This window comes from Urocampus carinirostris, chromosome 8 (assembly GCF_059441175.1).
Source record: "Urocampus carinirostris isolate Australia breed hairy pipefish chromosome 8, RoL_Ucar_1.0, whole genome shotgun sequence".
NCBI classification, from domain to species: Eukaryota; Metazoa; Chordata; class Actinopteri; order Syngnathiformes; family Syngnathidae; genus Urocampus; species Urocampus carinirostris.
Genome location: NC_142356.1, coordinates 23,812,018 through 23,834,535, shown reverse-complemented (window position 1 = coordinate 23,834,535; position 22,518 = coordinate 23,812,018). Strand labels below are relative to the sequence as shown.

Here is a 22,518-nt window from a genome sequence, read left to right as displayed (position 1 = left end):
AGTTTCAGCGACAGACTGCTGTCACTGTCTTGTACTACGGACAGACTGAAGAGAACTTTTCTTCCTCATGCCATGAGGCTCTTTAACTCTACCCGGCAGAGTTAAAGCCCACATTAAACCACACCCCCTACATTGCATATTACCGAATTTTATTGCAATATGTATTCTGTGTAGCACTATTTAGATATTTTATATAACACGCTACAGTAGGCATTTGCACGTCACACTGGGTATTTGTATATTGTATTCTTTTTGCTTTATTATTGTATTGTTCTCAGCTCAGGGATGCTGCTGGAAATGTGAATTTCCCTCCGGGGATGAATAAAGTATCTATCTATCTATCTATCTATCTCTATCAAAACTCACCATTCTCATGTCATACATCCGCAACACAATTAATCAAAGTAAAAACTTTCGGTTTTGCTGGAAGCTCAATATTCTTCCGGTCTATTTCCAACATGCCCAGACTTCTGGCCAGTCCCATCTCATGGCTAGATGAGCAGCACTGGTCACGCAGCGTGCAGTGTAAATGTTAGAGGTTGTGTCTACATAGTTGATGTTTTTGGCTTGGCATATTACATCATAGACATTAAATCAAATCATAACCTTTCTCATCAACTCACATCAACTTTGCAATATTTTTTGTTTGATTGGTAAGAAAGTGTCATGTTTTGTCCTTCTTGTTCAATTTCTTCACTAACTGTCTTTTCAATTTTGTCTGTAGGATTATCAATAATTGAGAATGCAGGATCTAACTAAGGTTGTTCTGTTTTTGGCAGTCTCCAAAACAGACCTAGCCAATTGTCAGTATCAAGTTATGGAAGGTTCAAGGATCAAGTACATTATACTGTTGTTCGTTACCCAGCACTTTTTTCTTAGCGCAAAAAATTCAGACTTGGATGACATTTTTAACTGCCATTTACTCCCAGCAAATGTATTCATGAGGGTGTCAAATGCAAAGCGCATTACCTGCAATACTGGTTTTAAAGCAAACACGAGAGGGCACCATCAGGTGGAATTAAAATGAAAGGTGTTTGGTTCTTAATATTGTAAGCATAATGTCACCAAATGTGCAGAGCTGTGGTGTCATGTTCAGTCAATGGTATGCACCAAAGAAGGAAATTCTTTGTTTACTCTTTGATAGAATCACCTCCTTTCCCTTTCCGTGGACGCCCCTAATCACTCGCATTCTTCAGCATGAACTCGTCAAATCACAAACATTTTATTCCAAGTTGTCCACACATGAAACATTAATGTATTACACATCATATTGTTTTGGTCGTACTTAAGTTTGGACCAGTGGTTTCCTAATCAAAAGTTATAAACATGACCAATCATTTTCAATTTTTGTCTTAGTAGGGGATCTGTAAAATAATGTGAGCATTATCGGGCCTGAAACTTTTTCACCAGTTCAGTTGAATTAATTAGATGAAGTCATCATTTACACTGTTTAATGTTAGCTAAGATTGGCTTCGTCTCCCATGCTACCCTAGTGAGGATAAGCGGTTGGAAAATTAATAAAAACAAATATTTTCGAAGAGATTGTTGATTTGAGTCTTTTCTTTAAATGAATTATAAAAGTATATTGAGACTTAAATCAGATTTACTCAAAGTTAGTTCTGAATAAGAAAACGGTGAAATCACAAGTTGAGCTATAGTCTAATGTTATCTTTGCAAGTTACAAAATGCAGGGTTAAATGTTTTACAAGACATCTTTACAATCACTATGAACCACTTTATTGTAGTTTTAAGCAAGTTCACATTTAACCTGAAGTTCAGCCAGCTATTTGTCTAAGCTGTTCAAACAGTTGGTGTTTTTGGGTTGTTTTTGTAAATCAATCAAGTGTTCTTTAAATAATGGTTTCTTGGGTTTGGTTAAATCTTTTATTTGTAAATGATGAAAATCGCATGACTGAAAAATAATTGATTTTATTTTTGGGCCTTATCGCGCAGCCCTAAAATGTACCCAATATGTATGATGATTAAATTGTTCCCTAAAGTCTGAATTATGTATTTATGTAAACGTGCAAGTAAACCATACTTTTGATCCCGCTAAAAATAATGTAACCTCTTCTCATGCAACAGTACCACGGTTCCAAACAAACAGTTCCCAATGGTATTTGTGTTTTTAATTATAGAATGCTTTATTTATCACACATTTAAAAATAACCTAACTTGAATTGAATATGCGTTTATGTTCTGTTGTCCTTTAACCAGCTCGGTGGCCTTGGGGTAAGGGGGTGCCCATTGCTTCCCTGCTTGGCGCTCTGCCTAAGGGTTGGAATCAGGGGGTTTGGTCATCTAATGACTCAACGATTGGTGCTGCGACACATGGGTTGGGTACTGCTATTGTCGCATCATTTACTGTACACAGTCGCACGTGTGTGTATGGGAGCCGACCCCTGATCAGTCAGAGACGAGGCGAGGAAAAAGAAGAAAGAAAATGTCTTTTATCCATTTTCCCAGTTACAATACTTGGTAATTGGATTTACAACTATTGAGGAATGAGTTTATGATATGATCAGAATTTTAAGCTAATTTCTCGCACCCTGTATTAACGAGTCAAAAGTTGAATCTTTTAATAATCATCTTTTGTAGATTCAGTTTTGTCAATGTTTGGTATCCTCTATGGCAGGGGTCGGCAACCTATGACACGCGTGCCAGCAGTGGCACGCGAGGGGTTAACCAGTGGCACGCGAGCGCACGGCAAATAATACAAATAATAATTATTATTTTTTTAAAGTGCATTTTTACCTGACATTTATACTTTTTCAGTTGCACGCCGTGTTTAGCGCCCCTCCTTTTCTGTTTCGTGTGAGAGTGCGTGAGTCTGACAAGGCGCACACATTAAAACGCGCTGTGTCCAAATACGGCCAATAAACACAGACCCTGAAAACCTTTGTCATCGCTAAAAACACCAACACTATCACATTGCTCACTGCATAGCAAAGCACAGAAAACCATTTACTGATGGCGAATATTTTTAAGAAGCGTGTGTGCGTGTGCGCACGTGCCTTCTGCTTTGCTGCTGTTATTTCAAGTTTTGATATTTTCTGCAACATATTATTGATGAATGGTATGGTAGGTGTCAATAGCACTTCTTTTTTGATTGTAGTTCATTGTTAATGAAGAATGGTTGATTCTGGTTAATTCTTGTGGCAAAAAGTTGTAGTCATGGATGGCTACAGGCCTTTCCACTTGTCATTCACATCCATTTTTTAGTTGATTGATGAACAAGCATAGTGGAAGATAAATTGGTCAGTGCCAGGGCACACTTGTGTGCCGTGAGACCTTGTCTAGTGTGCCGCTGGAATTTGCCCAATTTTATCTTTTCAAAAAATCAAGCCATTCAGTATTTTTGCAATCTTCAGATGAGGAACTGTAATAGTCATCCATATCAGTAGGTGGCAGTAGATCTTTATATACTTTTTATGTACTAAATATCTGCTCTTGAGGTAGCACAGTACATTTAATAACTTAATTTGTTTAACAAGGCGGTTTAAGATTGCACTGTAAAAAATAAAAACATAAAGCACACAATTCTTTTATATATTAAGTATTATTTTCTTCTTTTTATATTCTAATTATCTGCTTATGAGGTAGAACAGTGAAATATTTGACATAACTTAATTTTCAAACATTTTCGACGGACGGTGTGCCCCGGAACCTTTTTTTTATAAATGAAAGTGTAGCTTGGTTCAAAAAGGGTTGAAAAACACTGAGTTTTACGATTAAAATGTATATCCATGTTGAATATTTGGACTGGTGTAAAATTACAGCTCTTTTGGATATTAAAAAAATCTGCGAGTCATTGATCTTGGTGTGGCACACTGTTTTACAAGGACATTTGAAAGTGGCAAGACACATCAAAATGGTTGCTGACCCCTGCTCTATGGTTTCTGATGCAAAATTGATGTATCCTCACTGTTGTGTTTGGGCGCTTCGTGAAGCCATCCACTTGCTTATAATTTGCGGTTTCAGTTTTACACCCTTCAGAAGATATTATTAGATGGACGCTGACAGATTTTTTTTTTGCTTTTGATGGAACATTTCACCTTCCTCTTTTCCCACTGCTGCAGTTTATCAATTTGTTTTCACTTTTTTCGACAGCGGGGGCCATTTTAATGCTTTTTATCTCTACTGCCCAATGTTTTCATTCCAGGTCATTGTTTGTCACTTCCAGATAACATTCATAAGGTGGATATTTTGTTCGCATGGCGTTGTAATGCTCCCTGCATTGGGTTTTTTGATGAGCATAAATTGGAGAAAATTAGGCTTCTTTTCTAGTGCCAGTGTGAGCTTTCCTGTTTGAAACTAATCATGAGTGCTAATGTTTCTACTGGGAACTAGAGAGTGTAATGAGAGTTACAAAGATAATAAGGTCAGTGTAGTGTAATGGAGTCCGGGGAGTTGTAAGTGTATGTACGTGTGGCTGGCTGCACGTCATGTTTTGAAACAGATTTGGTTTTGAATGTAGAAAGGCAGGCCACATCTTTTCATGCATTGGCTGATTATTTAATTGGACATTATAAAATTTCGAATACAAAAGATACTCACTGCTATACTTTGGTAAAATATAAAACAACTTCCACGCTGGGAAAGTGGTTTTCAATTACATCTGCCAGAGTGTAAACATGCACTGCTGTTTTCGACTCAACTGTGATTAACATCTTTATTATTAAGATGAAGACAGCTTTTGTTCACTGTTGATTTTTGTTTTCAACTGGGTACATTGTTTTATTTACCTTATCAATGGCCATTTTTTTGCAATTTATTAAGCATATCCTGTGAAACAAACTCTCCTCCCGAGATCGTCTCTTCAGCCCCTAATTTTATTGTTCCAAGACACATATATCGCACCACTTCATCTCACAAAAATGCACTGTATGTACGAAGGGGCCCGTACGGGTTCTTAAAATCCTTGAAAATGCCTCAATTTTAATGTTGTGTTTTCATGGATAAAAATGTGTGTCGATTTTGGGTAAACTGTTTGTAAATGCTTTGCCATGTTCCACAATAGATCTGCTTAAAAATGACACTGCTCTCTGGTAGCTTCTCTTTTGCTATTGCATTGTCCTATGAAGCGTCACCCCTCCCTATGGGTCACGTCCAAGAGGACAGGTCCACATTTAAATAGGACACTATAGAATGTGTATTAGTGCAAATATTACATATCAATTATAGACATTTGTCATGGCCTATGCAAAAAATTACGGTAGAATTTCACAGTGGTAAATTGTATAGGGAAGAACTTCCTGCAACTGAAAAAGTAAGCCACATACTATTGCATTTTACCCAACAGCTATATGGGGAGAGATTTGTCTAAAAAAATATCTCCACATGTATTGTTTAGCTACACGAATATGTTTGCGATTTTCTGACAAAATTAGAGGCAAAATCAACAATTACATATGTGAACAAACAAAAAGACAAAATAAGTGAATTTATAATTAAATGTATCTTATAAATTACTTGGATTGTATGCCCAATGGTTGTAACGCGTGCCTTTTTTTCTTTTGAGACTACGCAATTTTTACAAGGCTACTGTTGGCATTTGGTCTACACGCTAACATTTAGCTGAAGCTAACACAATAAAAAGATATTTTGCCTATATAAGTAATATGGACTCGATAGCAAAAATGTTTGGCTTGGTTTACACTGCAGGGAAGTCAGATTTTTTTGCACGAACGCGACCTGTATCAGATCTCTTAAAGTCCGTCTGTCAGAACGTATCTGTTTTTTCTTCACACCAGACCCAGTCCAGTTTTTATATGTGGTTCTAATTCTGATGCATATCTGATCTTTTGGAACGCAATTTCAGTCCAAATAGTCAAGGTGCATTCATGCGACTTGCATGTTGTGGATAGGCGGCAGATGTAACTATTCTGCCTTCAACCAGGTGGGAGGAAGTGAAGAATTAAACAACTGCGACGGTCATGATTTCATACATTCATGCAAGATGAACACTTGTTTATTTTGTAACTCACAGAACAGCCAACATCCCATTGTATACAACTGGATTCCAAACATGTTGCTTGACATCACTGCTGTGAACACTACTGGCGTTCATTAATAAAGCGATAGTATCCCCTAGTGGTAGTTAACCATAATTACATTTAAATCACACCACATGGGTAGCATTGTATAGGGGGAAGCGAGGTTTGGGTTTAATTAATATTTGGGGGGAGAACGCTCCGCTGGTAACATCCATGAGTACTTCCGCAAACATTAGCACATTGCATCTGACGTCACGTGTCCTCTTCTGCGTATGCTGGACACTTGTGGCGTTCACACAGGAGATGAAGTTGCGTACAAGTCGCATTTAGTTGGAAATGAGCGTCCTCATAAAAACATCAGATTTCACCCAGAAATCGGAATTGAGCATTAAGCTCTCCAGTGTGGACCTAGCCATAAACGTTTAATTTCTCTTACTTGATATGAAGTGTGCGCTGCAAACCAGAACATTTTTTTATAAGTTTCTCGGTCCAATGTTTTTGCTTTAAACTACAACTCTTTTCTTTTTAATTGATCAGGAATGTTTGCTGTGAATCCTGTAAAACTTCAATTTACGATCACTTACAATTTTACTCCGATTCTACCACACAAATGCACAACATGACTTAACTTAGCTGCTACGACAGTGTTCTTTTCTTCTGTCTTCTTATCAAGTGCAAGTGCTCTTTGCCTCCAGGCTAAGCCTCAAGCACCGGATACCACGCAATGTTTACAAACAAATTACCGTATTTTCCGCACTATAGGGCGCACCGGGTTATAGGGCGCACCCCCAAAAAATAGTTTTTGGTCCTATATCTTCCATAGATAAGGCGCACCGGATTATTCTAACGCGCTACAATGGGAACGTCGACAAAACAGTCAGATGATTCAGTCAAACTGATTACCCCCTTAACATTCCCAAAGCTTGCAAAGAAACAAATACGTGTCGTAGACACGTGCGGATGCGGTGTCCGTACGATGTCACTCAAATGCATCATTTCAAATATAATTCGGAAGGTTAAAATCTTGGGATTCAAGAAATGTCAACCATTCCTTAGTTTCCATTTTCTTTTTCGCTCGCAACTTTACTGTGCATATGACAATAAACACTTGGATTTGAGTTTAATTCACTCAACTCATCACAGCAACATCAAGATCTTTCTAAAACAAGATACTGTGAAAATATAAAGCCGCATAGCTCACCTAAGTTCTCACGTTCAATAATGATACGCAATCATGGTCTTCTTACAACCGTAAGTGTAGTAAATCCAGGAGAGTAAAATGTTTACAAATACAGACTAATGAAACATGTTCCTTCATGGCGTAGTTTAGCAAGCTTGCTATTCAGTCATCTTTTTCGGCCAATTGCAGGGTTTGTTTTGGCCCTCTAGCCTATCCGATGCTCCGAATAACTTCAGCCAATAGCAATCGATTTAACGGATGATTGACACATCTTTTTTTGGCCAATTGCAGGGTTTGTTTTGGCCTTCTAGCCAATCCGAGGCTCCGAATAACTTCAGCCAATAGCGATCGATTTAACGGATGATTGACACATCTTTTTCGGCCAATTGCAAGGTTTGTTTTGGCCCTCTAGCCAATCCGAGGCTCCGAATAACTTCAGCCAATAGCGATCGATTTAACCGATGATTGACACATCTTTTTCGGCCAATTGCAGGGCTTGTTTCGGCCCTCTGGCCTATCCGAGGCTCCGAATAACTTTAGCCAATAGCGATCGATTCAAATGATGATTGACACATTGGTTAGCCAATGAAACGCCGGTATATAAATCCCAGCATACACCGCGGACTACTCCACGTTCGGGGGAAAATCGAGTCGGCGGCTGTTGCGTAAGTTGCGAGACCTTGCGATTTAATATTGAGCCATATATAAGGCGCACTGTATTATAAGGCGCATGGTCAGCTTTTGAAAAAAATTAAGAGTTTTAGGTGCGCCTTATAGTGCAGAAAATACGGTAAATGGTCTATATCTAGTGCATGGAACATGGTATTTTCCAAGGTCCGTGTATCTTGATTAAATGTGTCCTTTTAATGTTTTTTATCCATTGCTTGCATGAGATTATTTACTTGACCTCACATCATCGCCAAAAGGACCCATGTGCTACGTGTCCGTGACTAACGTCTCTGTGCCGTGCTCTCTCATAGACCAATGCACTCAATCGTCTTTGGTTTGATGAGATGGCTCGTTAAAAAGAGGATGCGTTTAAAGGGCTGTTGGGAAAAAGTAGGCCATTGTCATTCTGACAGCCCGCTTGAGTGTTTTTTGTCAAACACAGTGCTGTTGAGTGTGGTCTCATCTAAAGGTCGATATTCCTACTCCTGTATAAGATGATGTAATGTGGAACATGTTCAAACAGATGACAATAAGCATATAAACTGTGTTTTGTTTGATTTATGTAATTCAGCCAAATGATTCTCACACATTTCAAGCTGTTTTTGCCACAATTTGTGTACATTAAGATGATTTAACCCCCACACATAATCGACAACTATTTTGATGTCCTCTGTGTGTTATAAATAACCCCCCTTGATTACCCTCTTAGTTTAGGACAGAGCTCGGGGGGCACATTGGAGAAAAAACATTAAATTGATGTCATAAAAAATGTGTCTTAGCTGGTGGGATCAGGATCTTTTTGGAGGCTCACAATTGAATTTTAACTCAGGGATGTGAGATTTGATTCAAAAAAGATTGTCCGTGTTTTCTTCAATATATTTTTCTTCACCAATATTTAATCTTTTGTAGTGCTTATTACCTGTGCATTTGTAAAAAAAGAAGAAAAAAGAAAGACAATTAAATTAATTTCAACTACACTTTATTTAACTCTGGGAAACTGAAGCAGACTGGAAAGTGACAAATACTGTATTGCAAACAAACACAAATTTAAACGGTTGGTTTAATGATTTATCCCTTATGTTGTGTTATGGTCTCCAGTGACCCGTTTCAACAGGGGTCTCAACATTTTTGCAGGACAGGTCTTCAGGTACCTGAGCTGTCCCCAGGAGCCACCTTGGTGCCCGTAGGCACCAAGTTAGAGACCCCTGTGTAGCAACATTATACAATTTATTAACTGATGTGTTTCAAGGACCCTAAATCAAATTACACTGGAAATATCTGGTTATGGATTAATATAATGTTTGTCCGGATGTAGTTTTTAACTATATATTGAGCAATTCACCCTTTTTTTTCGGTGCTTAGACCTTCGGTCAAAATTGACCAGCTAACAGTTTGTAATTCATAACACAACATGAGGGTTAAAAGTCTTTCTGCTTTTTATTGATCAAAATGTTTACTTGAGTATGGGAACTTAACTGTTAGATATCATATGTATTATATAAAGGAGCTGAAGCTCTTTTAAATTTCTGCAAACAACACCCAGGTGCTTTTTTTATAAGGGTGTTATATATTTTTCGTATTGCCTTCAACATTGCGTCAGTGACTTTTATTTTAAGTAAAATTATATCGAGATGGGTTTCCTCACTATTCTCTGTTTGATTCATGGTAGGTAGCAAATACAGCTGCACTGTGTGCTTTGCGAGTGGCGCATATTTTTGATGACAACTTTTGGACTTATTTAAAACGGCAAGTCATTGTGTGATGCTTTTTTTTCTTGTGGTTCTCTCAGCATTGTCTCGCAGGGCCTCATAAAATGATGTGGCGTTCCACACTTAGCCCTGAGGCCTAGACTTTGACATGTATAGTTTAGAAAAATTAAAAAAAAACAAAAAAAAACCCAGTAAAGCACAAATGTCAATGATTTCTGCAGGAACTTAATTCTTTTAACTAGTTTAACAATAATTTAATGCACTACTAGCAATTTTTATTCACCATGTTACCATTTTCACCTATTCTCGTAATGATTTAATTATTCATTAATTTTTCAATGCAGTGAAGATGTGACAAAACATTTTTTGTCTTATTTAAAAATAATTAATGTAAGATATTCTGAAGTCTGTGAATGAGTGCTACTTTCCTTGTCGGTTTTTCCATTTCAATTGGAATGATGATTTTAGTTATGCCTTGAGTGTGCTCACATTTTGCATATAACTCAAGGCACAATTGCATCTGCAAAAACATGAAAGTTGCTAAACATTCCCGGTGGTCTTTACGTGTTTGCGTGCAACGTTGTGACAGAGGCTTGAATTTTGTTGTTACCCATCTCTGTTATTTGGCCTTACTGGATGACTGCTTGAAATAGAGTGACACTCGGACTCAGTTGTGCGAACAAGCAGAAGCTGAGGATGGTGCAACGAGCAGTTTACAGCAAATGATTGATTATGGTGAAAATGACAAATGTGGTTGTCTACCTGACACAGGTGGCATGGTCGTCATTATCTAGCCATTAGTGGAACATATGTAGATACCCAATATCTTTCTTCCTACAAGATATTAAACGTAATGCCAGGATTTCATACCTCCTTTCTTTTTTTTTTCCACATCTCAATTACATCTGTCATTTTTACCATGTTTTTCTTGATGGTGACCGTACCAACCGTTCTTTATATTTTGTCCCGGTGGCTGCTCAGCCATGATTAATTCAAGTAAGGCTTCAGCGGTTGGTCAGGACAAACACGTCTCAGTTTCCCTGACTGCAAACTGGTGTCCGGTTGCCGGAAAGCTACAGTGTTTAGTTGATGAAGCTGTCTATGGATCAGGATGCTGTTCACAATTTGTACTGTTGGTCTCGATACACAGTTGCTACTTTGTTGAAATGACTCAACAGAAATAATAGTTATATTTTTATTGTCCAAACACCACACATTCATATAGCAGTCTGTTTGTTCCTTTAAATGTTTAGTGTTTTTATTGGCTGCACTGCTTCATAATTTATATAAGAGAAATGGATTTCAGCCTTGCAGGTGATTCCATGTCAATCTTCAAAATCTGTTCACGAAATTAATTACAATAGCAATGGGGCTATTATTAACAACCACTCAAATTTCAAAATTGGACTCACTTGGTCAGCTGAGTGGGCCACAACCACAGCAGCATTTTCCATTATTTGATTTTATGGTCAGAATAAGCCAAGTTCATGAGCAACAAGCTTATTTTGCAAACTCCAAAGAATTATACATTTCTTAATCATTGTATTCCTTTTGTCATGTTAATGGCATCGTTAGAATTGGGAATCCTTCCTGAAGCTGCACGTTGCAAAGTATTGTTTAGTTACCGTATTTATTCGCGTGTAACGCACATTTTTTAACCTAAAAAAAACCCCTCAAAGTTTCGATGCGCTTAAGTGTTCCTGTAATTCTGCATAGATTGAAAAATATCGCTGACCTCAATCGCAAAACGTTGAATGCACCAGGAATCAAACCCACGTCGTGGCGGTTAGAGCATTGAATCCTATCGACTAGATCACCAGTAATATAGATGAAATATGAAAAGCCTTTTGATTCTGTCTCATTATCACACTGGTTATTCACGGTATCAGAGACAAATGATAGAGAATGGAGAAAACAGTCGTCGCGAAAGATCACGATGAGCACGATGAGAAAAAACAACTCTTTAGTGTATCTGATGATGAATCGGGCTTTGAAGGACATTATATGGATACCTTGTAAATTTTATGTTGGTTACTTGTCTGAAACACCACATGAAATGGTGCCCCTACGACGTTAGTGGTTAAGGGATCGAACCAACCATTTTGTTTATAGTTTAACTAGACAATAAATCATTTAATCACAGTTGCATGTATTCAATAATGATTGTCACTTAAAATGTTTAGTTTAAACTGAGACAAAATGTAACAAAATTATTCACGAATTTTTAATTAAAAAAACATTGGGGTTGTACTCAAGTAAATATGGTGTTAATCAGCATGTCTTCAGTGTATGATGTACAGTATTTTTATGTTGGTATTGTATTTTTCCTGTCATGTTAACGGCACTGTTTTGATGTTTTGATTGTAAGTTGTTCCCGATGCCGCACTTTGCAAAGTTTTTTAGTTATATTGTTTTTTTTTTTTTAATCAAAGTCATGTTTTATACATTATCAATTCTAAAGTCATAATAAACAAAAATACTCTTAACACAGCCAGATAATGATTTGTTTGAAATCAAAGTAGACGAAATCATTCCAGTAAATAATATCGAGTGTGTCCATGTTTATATGTGAGGGCTCTTCGTGTTTTCGTCGTTTTTGTTGTCTGTCATCAATGATGGATTGATGAATTGCTGTGAGTGTCAGACTCATCAATCAGAGCTTTCAGAGGAAAAAGTGGTTCTCAAGAGAGGCCAATGGTACAGCTGGACACAGCTGCACTTGCTCAACCATAAATTCGAAAGCTGCTGCCGAATGCAGTGCAAATTATGTGCAGTGAGTAATTCCTCCGTTTTTTCGGTAGGATTATAATATTGTAAAACAAACCCCTTAGTAAAATATGTAAATTAGTAACATTTTTTTAAACAATATTATACAATAAAATACTCTGAAATATACTAAAACCAAAGACCAAAATCTATTTAAGGATTTAGGCCCAAGCAATTGTTTACCAAATTAAAGAACTGCATACCCTAAAACTACTTTATATGTCTATATAGTTTACCTAAAACTACTCTCTGTGATTGCTTGACCAGAGCTAGAGTTTGCATGTATCATTTGTCTCTGTACTACAAGTCTCACTGTGCTTTGCCGCATAAAAATATCCTGGATGACTTTAAAACATATACATGTACAAGTAATCAGAAAATGAAAGGACTAACCCATCCATTAGAATCAGAATGATCACAGTCAACAACCTTAATTGGAATGTTTTGCTTATTTACATTGCTTTATATCACCGTAAAACAGGCAATAGCTACATAAGTTCACATTGTACATTTTGAAGGCTTGTTAAAAGTAGAAGAATTTTCCATCTGAAACATTAATTGAATCTGCTTTCAAAAGTTTCCACTAAACCAAATTTTACATTTTCACCTAGCTTTGTCAAATTCCATCAGCCATCACTTTGCACCTACAGTATATCTTAACAAATTGTAATTCACGTTGACATTTTTTGACTAGAGACAGCAGTGAGATATTTTTCCACAATCCACTCTTGGCAAGATTGATGGCATAATTGTCTATCTTGGTGCAAGGTTAAAGAGATTGTCATATTCTTGTTTGATGTCTCCTTTATCTTGTGCAGAACACACAAACGCAAGCAAGCACCTTATCTCAATGTCGTCACCTAAATTGGACAGCCTCCATACCTTGATGTGATACAAAGCCCGGATGATAGCGCTTCAGCACATCATATGCTCATTTGTTCCGATAAGTTTGAACATGACATCCTCACTGGTGAAACGAATTACACATCCATGTTGTTTCTTTCCTTATCTCCTTTCGATTAGACTAGATTCAATAATAAAAATGCCATGGATGCTATTAGGAAACGAGAGAGTGTGACTTTAATGGCTGCGACATCATTTGTTTGCCAGTGGACAAAGGAAAGTCAACCTTTGCAGTTGAACATGGTGCTGCTCGGATAATAATACACAGTTTAAAATCTATAAGAATAAAATAACACTTGTGTTTTTCTTTTCAATTGACATGCAACAATGGTAGCATATATTTTGTTTAAAAAAACAAACTGAAAGTATGTTTTTCTAGAATTCACATTTACTTTAAAAACATAATAAAACAGAAATTCAAAGAGCAGTAATTGGTTACTCTCACTATTTAACTTCACCTCCCTCTTTCTCTCTGTCTGCTCCTTCTCCAGCTGGTCGGCGGCCAGTTTGACCTGGAGATAAACTTTATCATCCAGGAGCCTGATAGCATCATTTGTATGGTGGAGCTCTTGGACAAGTGCGAGCCTACCTGCCAGGCTGAGGTTTGGAGTATCTTCACCGCAATTCTCAAGAAGAGCGTACGCAATTTGCAGGCGTGCACCGATGTGGCGCTCATTCAGGTGGTGCTCCAGCGAATTTCCGACATTGACAGCATGATCGCAGGTACACAATTCTATTTAGGATGTAGAATCCCTTCCATACCTCAAATGTATTTCAATGCAAGTAATGTATAAAGATCATTTACCTCATTGGATTAGAGTCGACTAAAACACTGCTTGTTAAAAAGTACAGGGCCTCAAATTGAGCCTTGGAGGGCACAAGAATTGACAAAGATCAGTTGTCTATGGTGACACAAAATGTATAATTTAACTTAATATGAATTTCCCTCCGGGGATGAATAAAGTATCTATCTATCTATCTTAATTAAATGTTGGGGAATTGGCAAAGATTGTTTGAAAATAAAATCAAGGTACCATATTTTCCACACTTTAAGGCCCATTACGAAAAATTAGTCATGTGTAATATCTTTTCCATCCATAAGGAGCACGGCTAGGATTGATAATAACAAATATAGTTTGTTGAAATAAATTGGAATCAATGGTAATCAAACCCAGTTCGCAGCAGGGGGGGGGTGGTTGGGGGGATTTTTTTTTTTAAGGGTTATTGTTCTTTCTTCTTTATTCATTATCCATTATCTGTTATCGGTCAGTTCATAATACGCTACAAGGCCGGGACTCTTACTCTCAGCCAAAAGGCCAAGCTAAGGTCCTAGCCTTAAAGCCTTGCTGCGATCATTGCGAATGCTTCGTGCCCGGAGGTACTGCAATACCGGGCCGATGTGTGGAGTGGACAGAGCAAGCTCTTATTCCATCTCCGGATTGCAAAAATCAACTAAAGCTTTGCTGCGATCAGTGACCCGGAAGTACACAACCCCAGAATCACAGTCAGTTAATACGGCATAGTGGGGTTTTGGGGTTTTTAAGGGTTATTGTTCTATCTTCGTTATTCATACGGCATAGTGTCTGATCTTATCCACTAGTCCCCTAGGAATATAGACACAGACATGAAAAGGCATAAGATTTTATGTCCTCACCTTACTATTGTTAGTCACGGTACCTTATTGTTGATGTTATTTTTGGGCCGGGCCATGAGAATATTGTCAGACATTAAACCGGGCCGTGGTACAGGAATACACTACTGTATTGCAGACCTGCAAAGTTTTTATGAAGTTCTCAAGTCTCTAAACTGAATGAAAAGAAAGGCATTGTGGAAAGTAATTCGGTTGTCCTCAAGGGTATAAATACATTGCTGCACGTATTTGACAACTTTTTGTCACAGCTAAGAAAAAGTGAAACATTTTATACAGATTTTTAATTTGTGTTTTTTCATTGATTTAACATTTGTATATGGTACTGTGACTAAAATAGTGTGATAATATGATAAGGCCTAATGCCTTTTCCTATGTCGCCGATGTCCCCAATGGTCTGGTGGTTAAGATTTGGCACTCTTTACCGTTGCTATCCTGGTTCAATCCCACCATTATGTAATTGTGGTCAGCAATTATTGATTGATCAATTATTGCACGGATATGATAATATACTGGAATGCAACTTCAATTTTTTTCCATACATGAAGCATCGTCTTGTATTCCGGAAATTATCCTAGTTATAAACTCAACTGTTGAGATATTTCTGTTGGAATGAGTGTGGTTAGGGTAGCACTTCTTTACAAGAGTGTGTCATCTCTGTCGTAAGATATTGGGAAATTGTTAGGATTATTGGGATCTATTCTGACAGTGTTTGCATCAGTGCCTTTCCTGCCAGCAAGAACACTGCGGGCTCCCAGCAACTGTGCAGCCAAGTGCGGAGAAAGTAAATGTTTAATCAAGTGAAAATGTTTCGTCTTTTTCCTTCATTTTTTTCTCATACACATTGATTTATAGTTAAAATATTAAAACCAAAACGTTTGGTGGACTTGACTTTTTATATGAACTAATTGCTATTTTTGAACACTGTGATTCATTTTTTCTGCAGACCTCCTCGTTGACATGCTGGGCGTGCTAGCCAGCTATAGTATAACAGTCAAAGAGCTGAAGCTGTTCTTCAGCAAGCTTCAAGGGGAGAAAGGCCAGTGGGTGAGTCAGATGAGCTGTTCTCGTCCGTATATGTGAAGAGTGTGCTGGCATTCGTTGTCCCCCTTGTCTTACCAAATTATTGTTGTGATCACATAAATGTTGACTGCACATATTGTTAGTTCAGAAAAATGCAGTTATCATCATCAACCTTCTTTTTTTATTCGTACAGTCTGTTACTCACAAAGAAGGCACATTTTCTTAGTCAAACTAACGCATCGTCACTGTCATGAGAAAAAGGTGTTAGCTGCTAAGCTTTTTTTTTTTGACTGACTGACTGACAAAATAACTTTTCCAACTGACCTTCTAGCTGACTGACTAACCGACTAACACTCTAACTAACTGTTAGATTAGGCCCTTCAGATTTTAGATGGAAGACTTGAGCTGACTCGTTAAGTTGCTGTCCTTGCTTGGTCAATTCCTATCTAAAAGCACTCAAGCACACATGAACTGTTGAAGACAATTTGGTTCCAAATTGGCACATTGGTTAGGGCTGGGCAACCATTTAAAAAATATGCAACCTTTTTCCACATTTTCCTAAAAAAAACTCCACAGCTGGGTATTCAATCTTTCTGATATCCGGTAAATGGTTAAATGAGAATACTCTTATTTCTTGCATCTCAAATGAAAGAATCAGATGAAGGTCAGCCGTACCCTTACAGAACTTAAGGGTTGACGACCTGAACGAGCTGACTGACCTGCAACCACTTACCACATTGACTAATAAATTAACTTTACGAATGACAAATTCGAACTGGAATTATTGAATAGAATTAGTGTATATATATATACATATATATAATTCAATTTCTGTAATTCATTAGCAGCTCAAGTAAACTTGAAGATCATCCAGCTTTGTGGATGTATGCTAAGCTAATCTAGGTTCTAAAACACCATGACTGTATTTTTAATAAACTCATTCTTTCCTGCAATTCATTGTATTTCAGCCTCGACATGCTGTGAAGCTGCTGTCAGTGTTAAAGTACATGGCCCATAGGAATGGCCCGGACTCCTTCTTCAGCTTTCCTGGAAAGAATGCAGCCGTGAGTTCACTTCAATATTCTACCATTATCGCTGCCCTCAAATAAATACTGTGGTGTTGTGTGGACTGACAAACAGGCAATAGCGCTTCCACCCATCGCCAAATGGCCATACCAAAACGGCTTTACATTCCATACGTGGCTTCGCATGGACCCTCTTAACAACATCAATGTGGATAAAGACAAGCCTTACCTCTACTGGTTAGTTCCTCCTACCTATTTCCAAGTGACCGCATCTCCCTTCCGAATCTTACCAGCTATCTTCTGCTTTTGATTTAGTTTCCGCACCAGTAAAGGCCTTGGCTACTCTGCTCACTTTGTGGGCGGATGCTTAATAGTGACCTCATTGAAAACCAAGGGAAAGGGATTCCAGCACTGTGTTAAATATGACTTTAAACCCCAGAAGGTAATATTGTAATTTATAAAAATTGTTTTTATATTTTTTGTATTGTGCATACATACTCAGTTTTACATATCATTGTTTGTAACCATAATTTGTTTCCATTTTACTTTTTGCAGTGGTACATGGTGACACTAGTTCATGTCTACAACCGCTGGAAAAACAGCGAAATTAGCTGCTATGTCAACGGTGAACTGGCATCCTTTGGAGAGATCGCCTGGTTTGTCAACACCAGCGATGTAAGTAATGAGCTTTTGCTAGAGTGCTGCTAATTAGTCTAAGGCAGGTGTTCTGAAACTCTAGTGTGCCCATGGGGCTTATTAAAGGGTTGTAGGTAGAGAGAAGTAAGTTAACAGTGGCTGTGTGATGACTCCTCCTCAAATTAAAATCAATTTAGAAATGCAGTGTTTATTTTGATAAGGTTTGAAGAAAATTACAGAAAAGCTGAATATCAAATATATTTTAAGGGCGCAACTGTATTTCGTCAATTACTAATTATTTCCTTAGATGCATTGGGCTCACTGCATAGCTATTGTCCTTTAGTTCGTTATAAAATGGAGCAAAAGATGCACCCATCTCCTTGATGCCAATTACTTGCATATCAAAATCATGGTTTGGAGTCACAGCTTGGAGGATTACTCGAGTCTGCAGTACAATCACGATCTAAAAAGAGCTGCAACGCCTGCTAAACGAGGCTGTCATTGAGGATATTTATAGCACATTGTCCACACATCTTTGCTGCTATTTTAGCCTGGTTTTATTCTCACATCTCAATACTCTTTCTTTTAATTTCCAACATTTTTTGTTTGTGCTCTTGAGTTAGCCTAAAAAAATTCCTTTGTCCCGCAGACATTCGATAAGTGCTTCCTAGGCTCATCTGAAACTGCAGACGCCAACCGGGTCTTCTGTGGCCAGATGGGCGCTGTCTACTTATTCGGAGAAGCCCTTAATGCTGCTCAGATCCTGGCCATCTATCAGCTTGGGCCAGGGTACCAGGTACGTTGAAAAGGAGTTTGACAGCTCTACCCATTCAAGATTTACATTAAACCCACATTCCAGTTCTTTTTTGGTCTTCTTTGTCTCCTGCCCCCTCGGACTGTGCCCTGGACAATGATCTTGGCCAGTCCTTATGATCTTGTGACATGACCATACTACTGCAGTTTTTGTCTGCGCACAATTGAAAATGGTTCTTTATGGGACCAATGTGACCACTGAAGGTTTTGCCCATTGTCATATGGGCAATGCACTTTAGCTGATGCCTAATAGTTTCCTGTAGCATAGAATCTCGATGGCCTAGATTTTTTTTTTCCAGCTTTGCTGTGAGAGTCCATGTTTCACAAGCGTAGAGGAAGATTGAAGTAACCAGCGCTTGCATGATTTCTGTTATAGCTCCTTAAAACAATGTTTGCACATTGATTCCAATAATTAAATAAGAAATATTTTTAGAGCTACATTTTATACATTAATGATATGCTTTTATTTATTTAGGGTTAGGGTTAGGGTTAGGATTAACCCATTGCCTTTGGTTCACAGGATAATAGAAAATTGGCAGTGCTCTGAGAAAAAAACAAGTCGCCATACATTAATGTGAGGCCAGTGTTTTTGATGTATGCGCTTTGACATCGGATTAAAAGATTTTTGGGAGGAGGGGGTAGTTGCTTAAAAGCTTTTGCAGCTATACTAACATGTATGGATTACTTTATAAACATGCTTTTTTAATGAGTTAATCACTAATAGATTATAAATTTTGTGCTGTGTAGTTTATTACCAAAATTCGCTCGTCCAAGGTTGGAATATTTCAAGCCTTGAAATCGCAATCATTGACACCAGCAATGGAATACTCTCACCCATATAAAATATGCTGTTCAAATTCTGTATAATAATTATTGAATGTGTTACCATATTTACATAAATATCTGTCCTAATATATATATATATATATATATATATATATATATATATATATATATATATATAATTCAAACATGTATTTAAAACCTGGAAATGTCAGTCTTGGATGTAATGTATTTGCCATTAATACCATGCAAAAAATAAAAAGCGATACAGATCACAGCTGTCCATTATAGAGGGCCAGCTGCATGATATTTATTTAGTAGTGTTATTTATTCAGGGACCTGGGGGCCAAAACAGAATGACCGCCAACACTGTCTAAACCTCCTTGTTTCCTTTCTTTTTCTGTTCCTTTTTATATCTCATCTTGTCACTTCTTAGGGCACGTTTAAGTACAAGGCCGAAAGCGACTTGATGTTTGCCGAGCACCACAAAACGCTGCTGTACGATGGCAAGCTTTCTTTGGCCATCGCTTTTGCCTACAACCCCCGCGCCACTGATGCCCAGCTCTGCCTCGAGTCCTCCCCCAAGGACAACGCCTCCATTTTTGTCCATTCCCCGCATGCGCTCATGCTCCAGGTAGACCACGGTTGTACTCAGATCCCTCTCTATCCACTATATGGTTAGTTAAATTAGCTTTCAATTTTTCGAATGTTATTATTTTAATTGGGTAGCCTGTTTAGAGTGCTTTGTTATTTAGTCAAACTAACTTGTTGCCACTATACAATGTACTTTTACTGTCAATACAACACTAACACCTGGCCCAGCGACAGCTTGTATGCCATAATCGAGATCTCATAAATTAGGGTAACTTGAAAGTTGTTTTAAAAAAAAAAAAAAAAAAATATGGTTCAAATAAAAAGATCCTTGAGGGATATTTTATGTTAACATTTAACAACTGCAGTATATTTTCAACTTCATAAAATCTCTGAATAATATTCAGGGAAAAGGAAAATTAATAATCAATTATTACTCTGTCACTGTTTGGAATTATTCACTTATCCCCATTAGGAGAGGTATATAGCTGTCTCATTAACTAGAGAGTTCACCTGCTTAAAATATCTCCAGGTCTATTTATTATGATGCTCACAACCTGTACCAGTAGCAATCCTAATGATGTAGACACATGCATGCACACACTAAACATTTGATCTCATATTCTTTCCAACAAGCGTATAGAGTGTGCTGTAAGGAATGCCTAAGACAAAAAATAAAAAAACCTGTATCCATTACAGTGGGTTTCATTGCGATGCATTTACGTCCTATGAGCGCATAATGCTTGATCGTGTATTATAAGATCAATTTTGTTGATGTCAAAAGGTCCGGAGGTTATATGGCAAAGAGTGGCACAAACAATACAAGTAAACATAAAGGAAAAATACATGATATTTTTTAATATTTGATCTGTGTTAATTTGGCCAAGTGTTGAGAGGGATCAATAATAATCTACTAATTAGATCTTGCAAGAACTCCATCATTTCTGAAAACTAAAGTTGAATACTTAATGAATACATATTGCAGTCACATTTAAATGAGACAGACATTTTATATGGTTACATAGCATGAACAAGGGAAGGATTAATAGAGCGAGGATTCAATACAACTTCATTGTGCCTTTGTGCAGGATGTGAAAGCAGTGGTGACTCACTCGGTTCAGAGTGGAATTCACTCTATTGGTGGATTGCAGGTCCTCTTCCCCCTCTTTGCACAGCTGGACTTCTACCAGCCCTCTAGCCATGAGCTGGACACCTCTGTCTGGTAACTACGGAGACATGCAAACTTTTCTTATGTATGTAATGAAATGAGTGCAACTACATGGCCAAATGTAATGCCTGATGCATACGAGATGTAATACAAAGGATGAAATATGAGCAAACAAGGATTTTCTTTTCTTTAAATCCATGCAATTTACCTCCAGCTTTATATTTGTATCCCGAATCAACATCTTGCGGTCCGATTTATAACACATAAACTTCACTGTTTTGTCTGCATCAGTAAATTTGTTGTCAAGAGTTATTTTATTTTTGTTAAACTTTCCAAACCTGTTTTCCTTTAAATTCCCCTCAAATGGCCAACTTCCGGTTAAATATCAGCCATGAGTCTCTTAGGGGTGCCCTCTCATTAGGGCCATTATATGGTGGCCAAGCATGCTTACCGCAAAAGTCTGAATTTTCAAGGTACTGTGAGCGTTAGCTCTTCACGCCTGAGCATTGCACATATGCCCAGTTATGCACTCTTGGCAGAGGTGGGCCAGGGCATGGCACGATTGCCCACACATGCCCACACATGCCCACAGCCAAAAGGGCAATCTCCGCGCAATGTAACCATGATGTCACACATATACATATTAGTACCGGTAATATACATAGCGAGCCATTAGAACTATAAAAAATATTTTGCTTGTGTTGAGTTGGCTCTCCGTTGCAATTCTCAGCTGACAGAACAAGCACCTGCATATACCGTAATAACATCTTATTCTCGCTTGAACCAGCATGAGGGCGTATATTTTGGAGGCAACTGGGCCCGGGAATTTTTTGAGTGATTTGAGTGAGAGCCAGAAAGGGGGGAATGGAGGGAAGGTCAAACTTGAGCATGATTCATAAGAAATTGCCAAAGTGCGAGTCCACCATAAGACGATATTAATTTTAATAAACATGCCCTTGGTCCACACACTTTTCATGACTAATTTGTCAATCCGTTCTGTTTGCACGCCAGCTAATAAATACTTGCATGCCTTTATGATCTTGTCTCAGTTTCGTGCATATCAAGGCAACATTGCGCGTTGAGTCGTCACGACAGGGGCACGACAACCTTATTCAATCACTTTACTTGTCGTGTGGGGCCCTCTTCACACTCCAGGCTTTGTCAGCAGCAGCTCACAATGATTATTGTTTCTGTCCATCACTGCTGTAACTGCTTTTGTCTCTTTTGTACATTTGCCTCCTAGCTGCACACTGCTGTCTTTTGTGATGGAGCTACTGAAGAATTCAGTAGCCATGCAAGAACAGGTCTTGGCGTGTAAAGGCTTTTTGGTTATTGGATACACATTGGAGAAGGTTGGTCAAATATCCTGAATCTGTTTGGTATCTATACATTTCAATATGGCAGGATTTGTTTATATATGCTTGTTGTGAGCATTTGTAAATGCAAATTCAAAAGAAATCAAAAAGGTCACTGTGTGCCCTGCGATTGGCTGGCAATCAGTTGAGTGTGTCTCCTACCCACTGCCCGAAGTTGGCTTGGATGCGCTCCTGCAACCCTAGTGAGGAAAAGTAGTGCAGATAATGAACACAAACATCATACCCTTTCTAT

General features: G+C 38.0%; 1 protein-coding gene and 1 pseudogene across 5 annotated transcripts in view; one reads left to right on the top strand and one right to left on the bottom strand.

Annotated features, from left to right (window-relative positions):
* lrba (LPS-responsive vesicle trafficking, beach and anchor containing) overlaps window positions 1–22,518 on the top strand; it is a 283,083-nt gene that overhangs the window by 11,132 nt on the left and 249,433 nt on the right. For all 5 annotated transcript variants that reach the window (XM_088342023.1, XM_088342026.1, XM_088342025.1 and 2 more), the window contains exons 2-11: window positions 13,715–13,946; window positions 15,818–15,918; window positions 16,863–16,958; window positions 17,035–17,156; window positions 17,235–17,361; window positions 17,475–17,594; window positions 18,205–18,351; window positions 19,588–19,785; window positions 20,831–20,964; window positions 22,154–22,262. In XM_088342023.1, the coding sequence (XP_088198149.1) occupies window positions 13,715–13,946; window positions 15,818–15,918; window positions 16,863–16,958; window positions 17,035–17,156; window positions 17,235–17,361; window positions 17,475–17,594; window positions 18,205–18,351; window positions 19,588–19,785; window positions 20,831–20,964; window positions 22,154–22,262 (1,386 nt within the window). The remainder of the gene's footprint in view (window positions 1–13,714; window positions 13,947–15,817; window positions 15,919–16,862; window positions 16,959–17,034; window positions 17,157–17,234; window positions 17,362–17,474; window positions 17,595–18,204; window positions 18,352–19,587; window positions 19,786–20,830; window positions 20,965–22,153; window positions 22,263–22,518) is intronic.
* LOC148361276 (U2 spliceosomal RNA) lies at window positions 14,580–14,693 on the bottom strand (annotated as a pseudogene).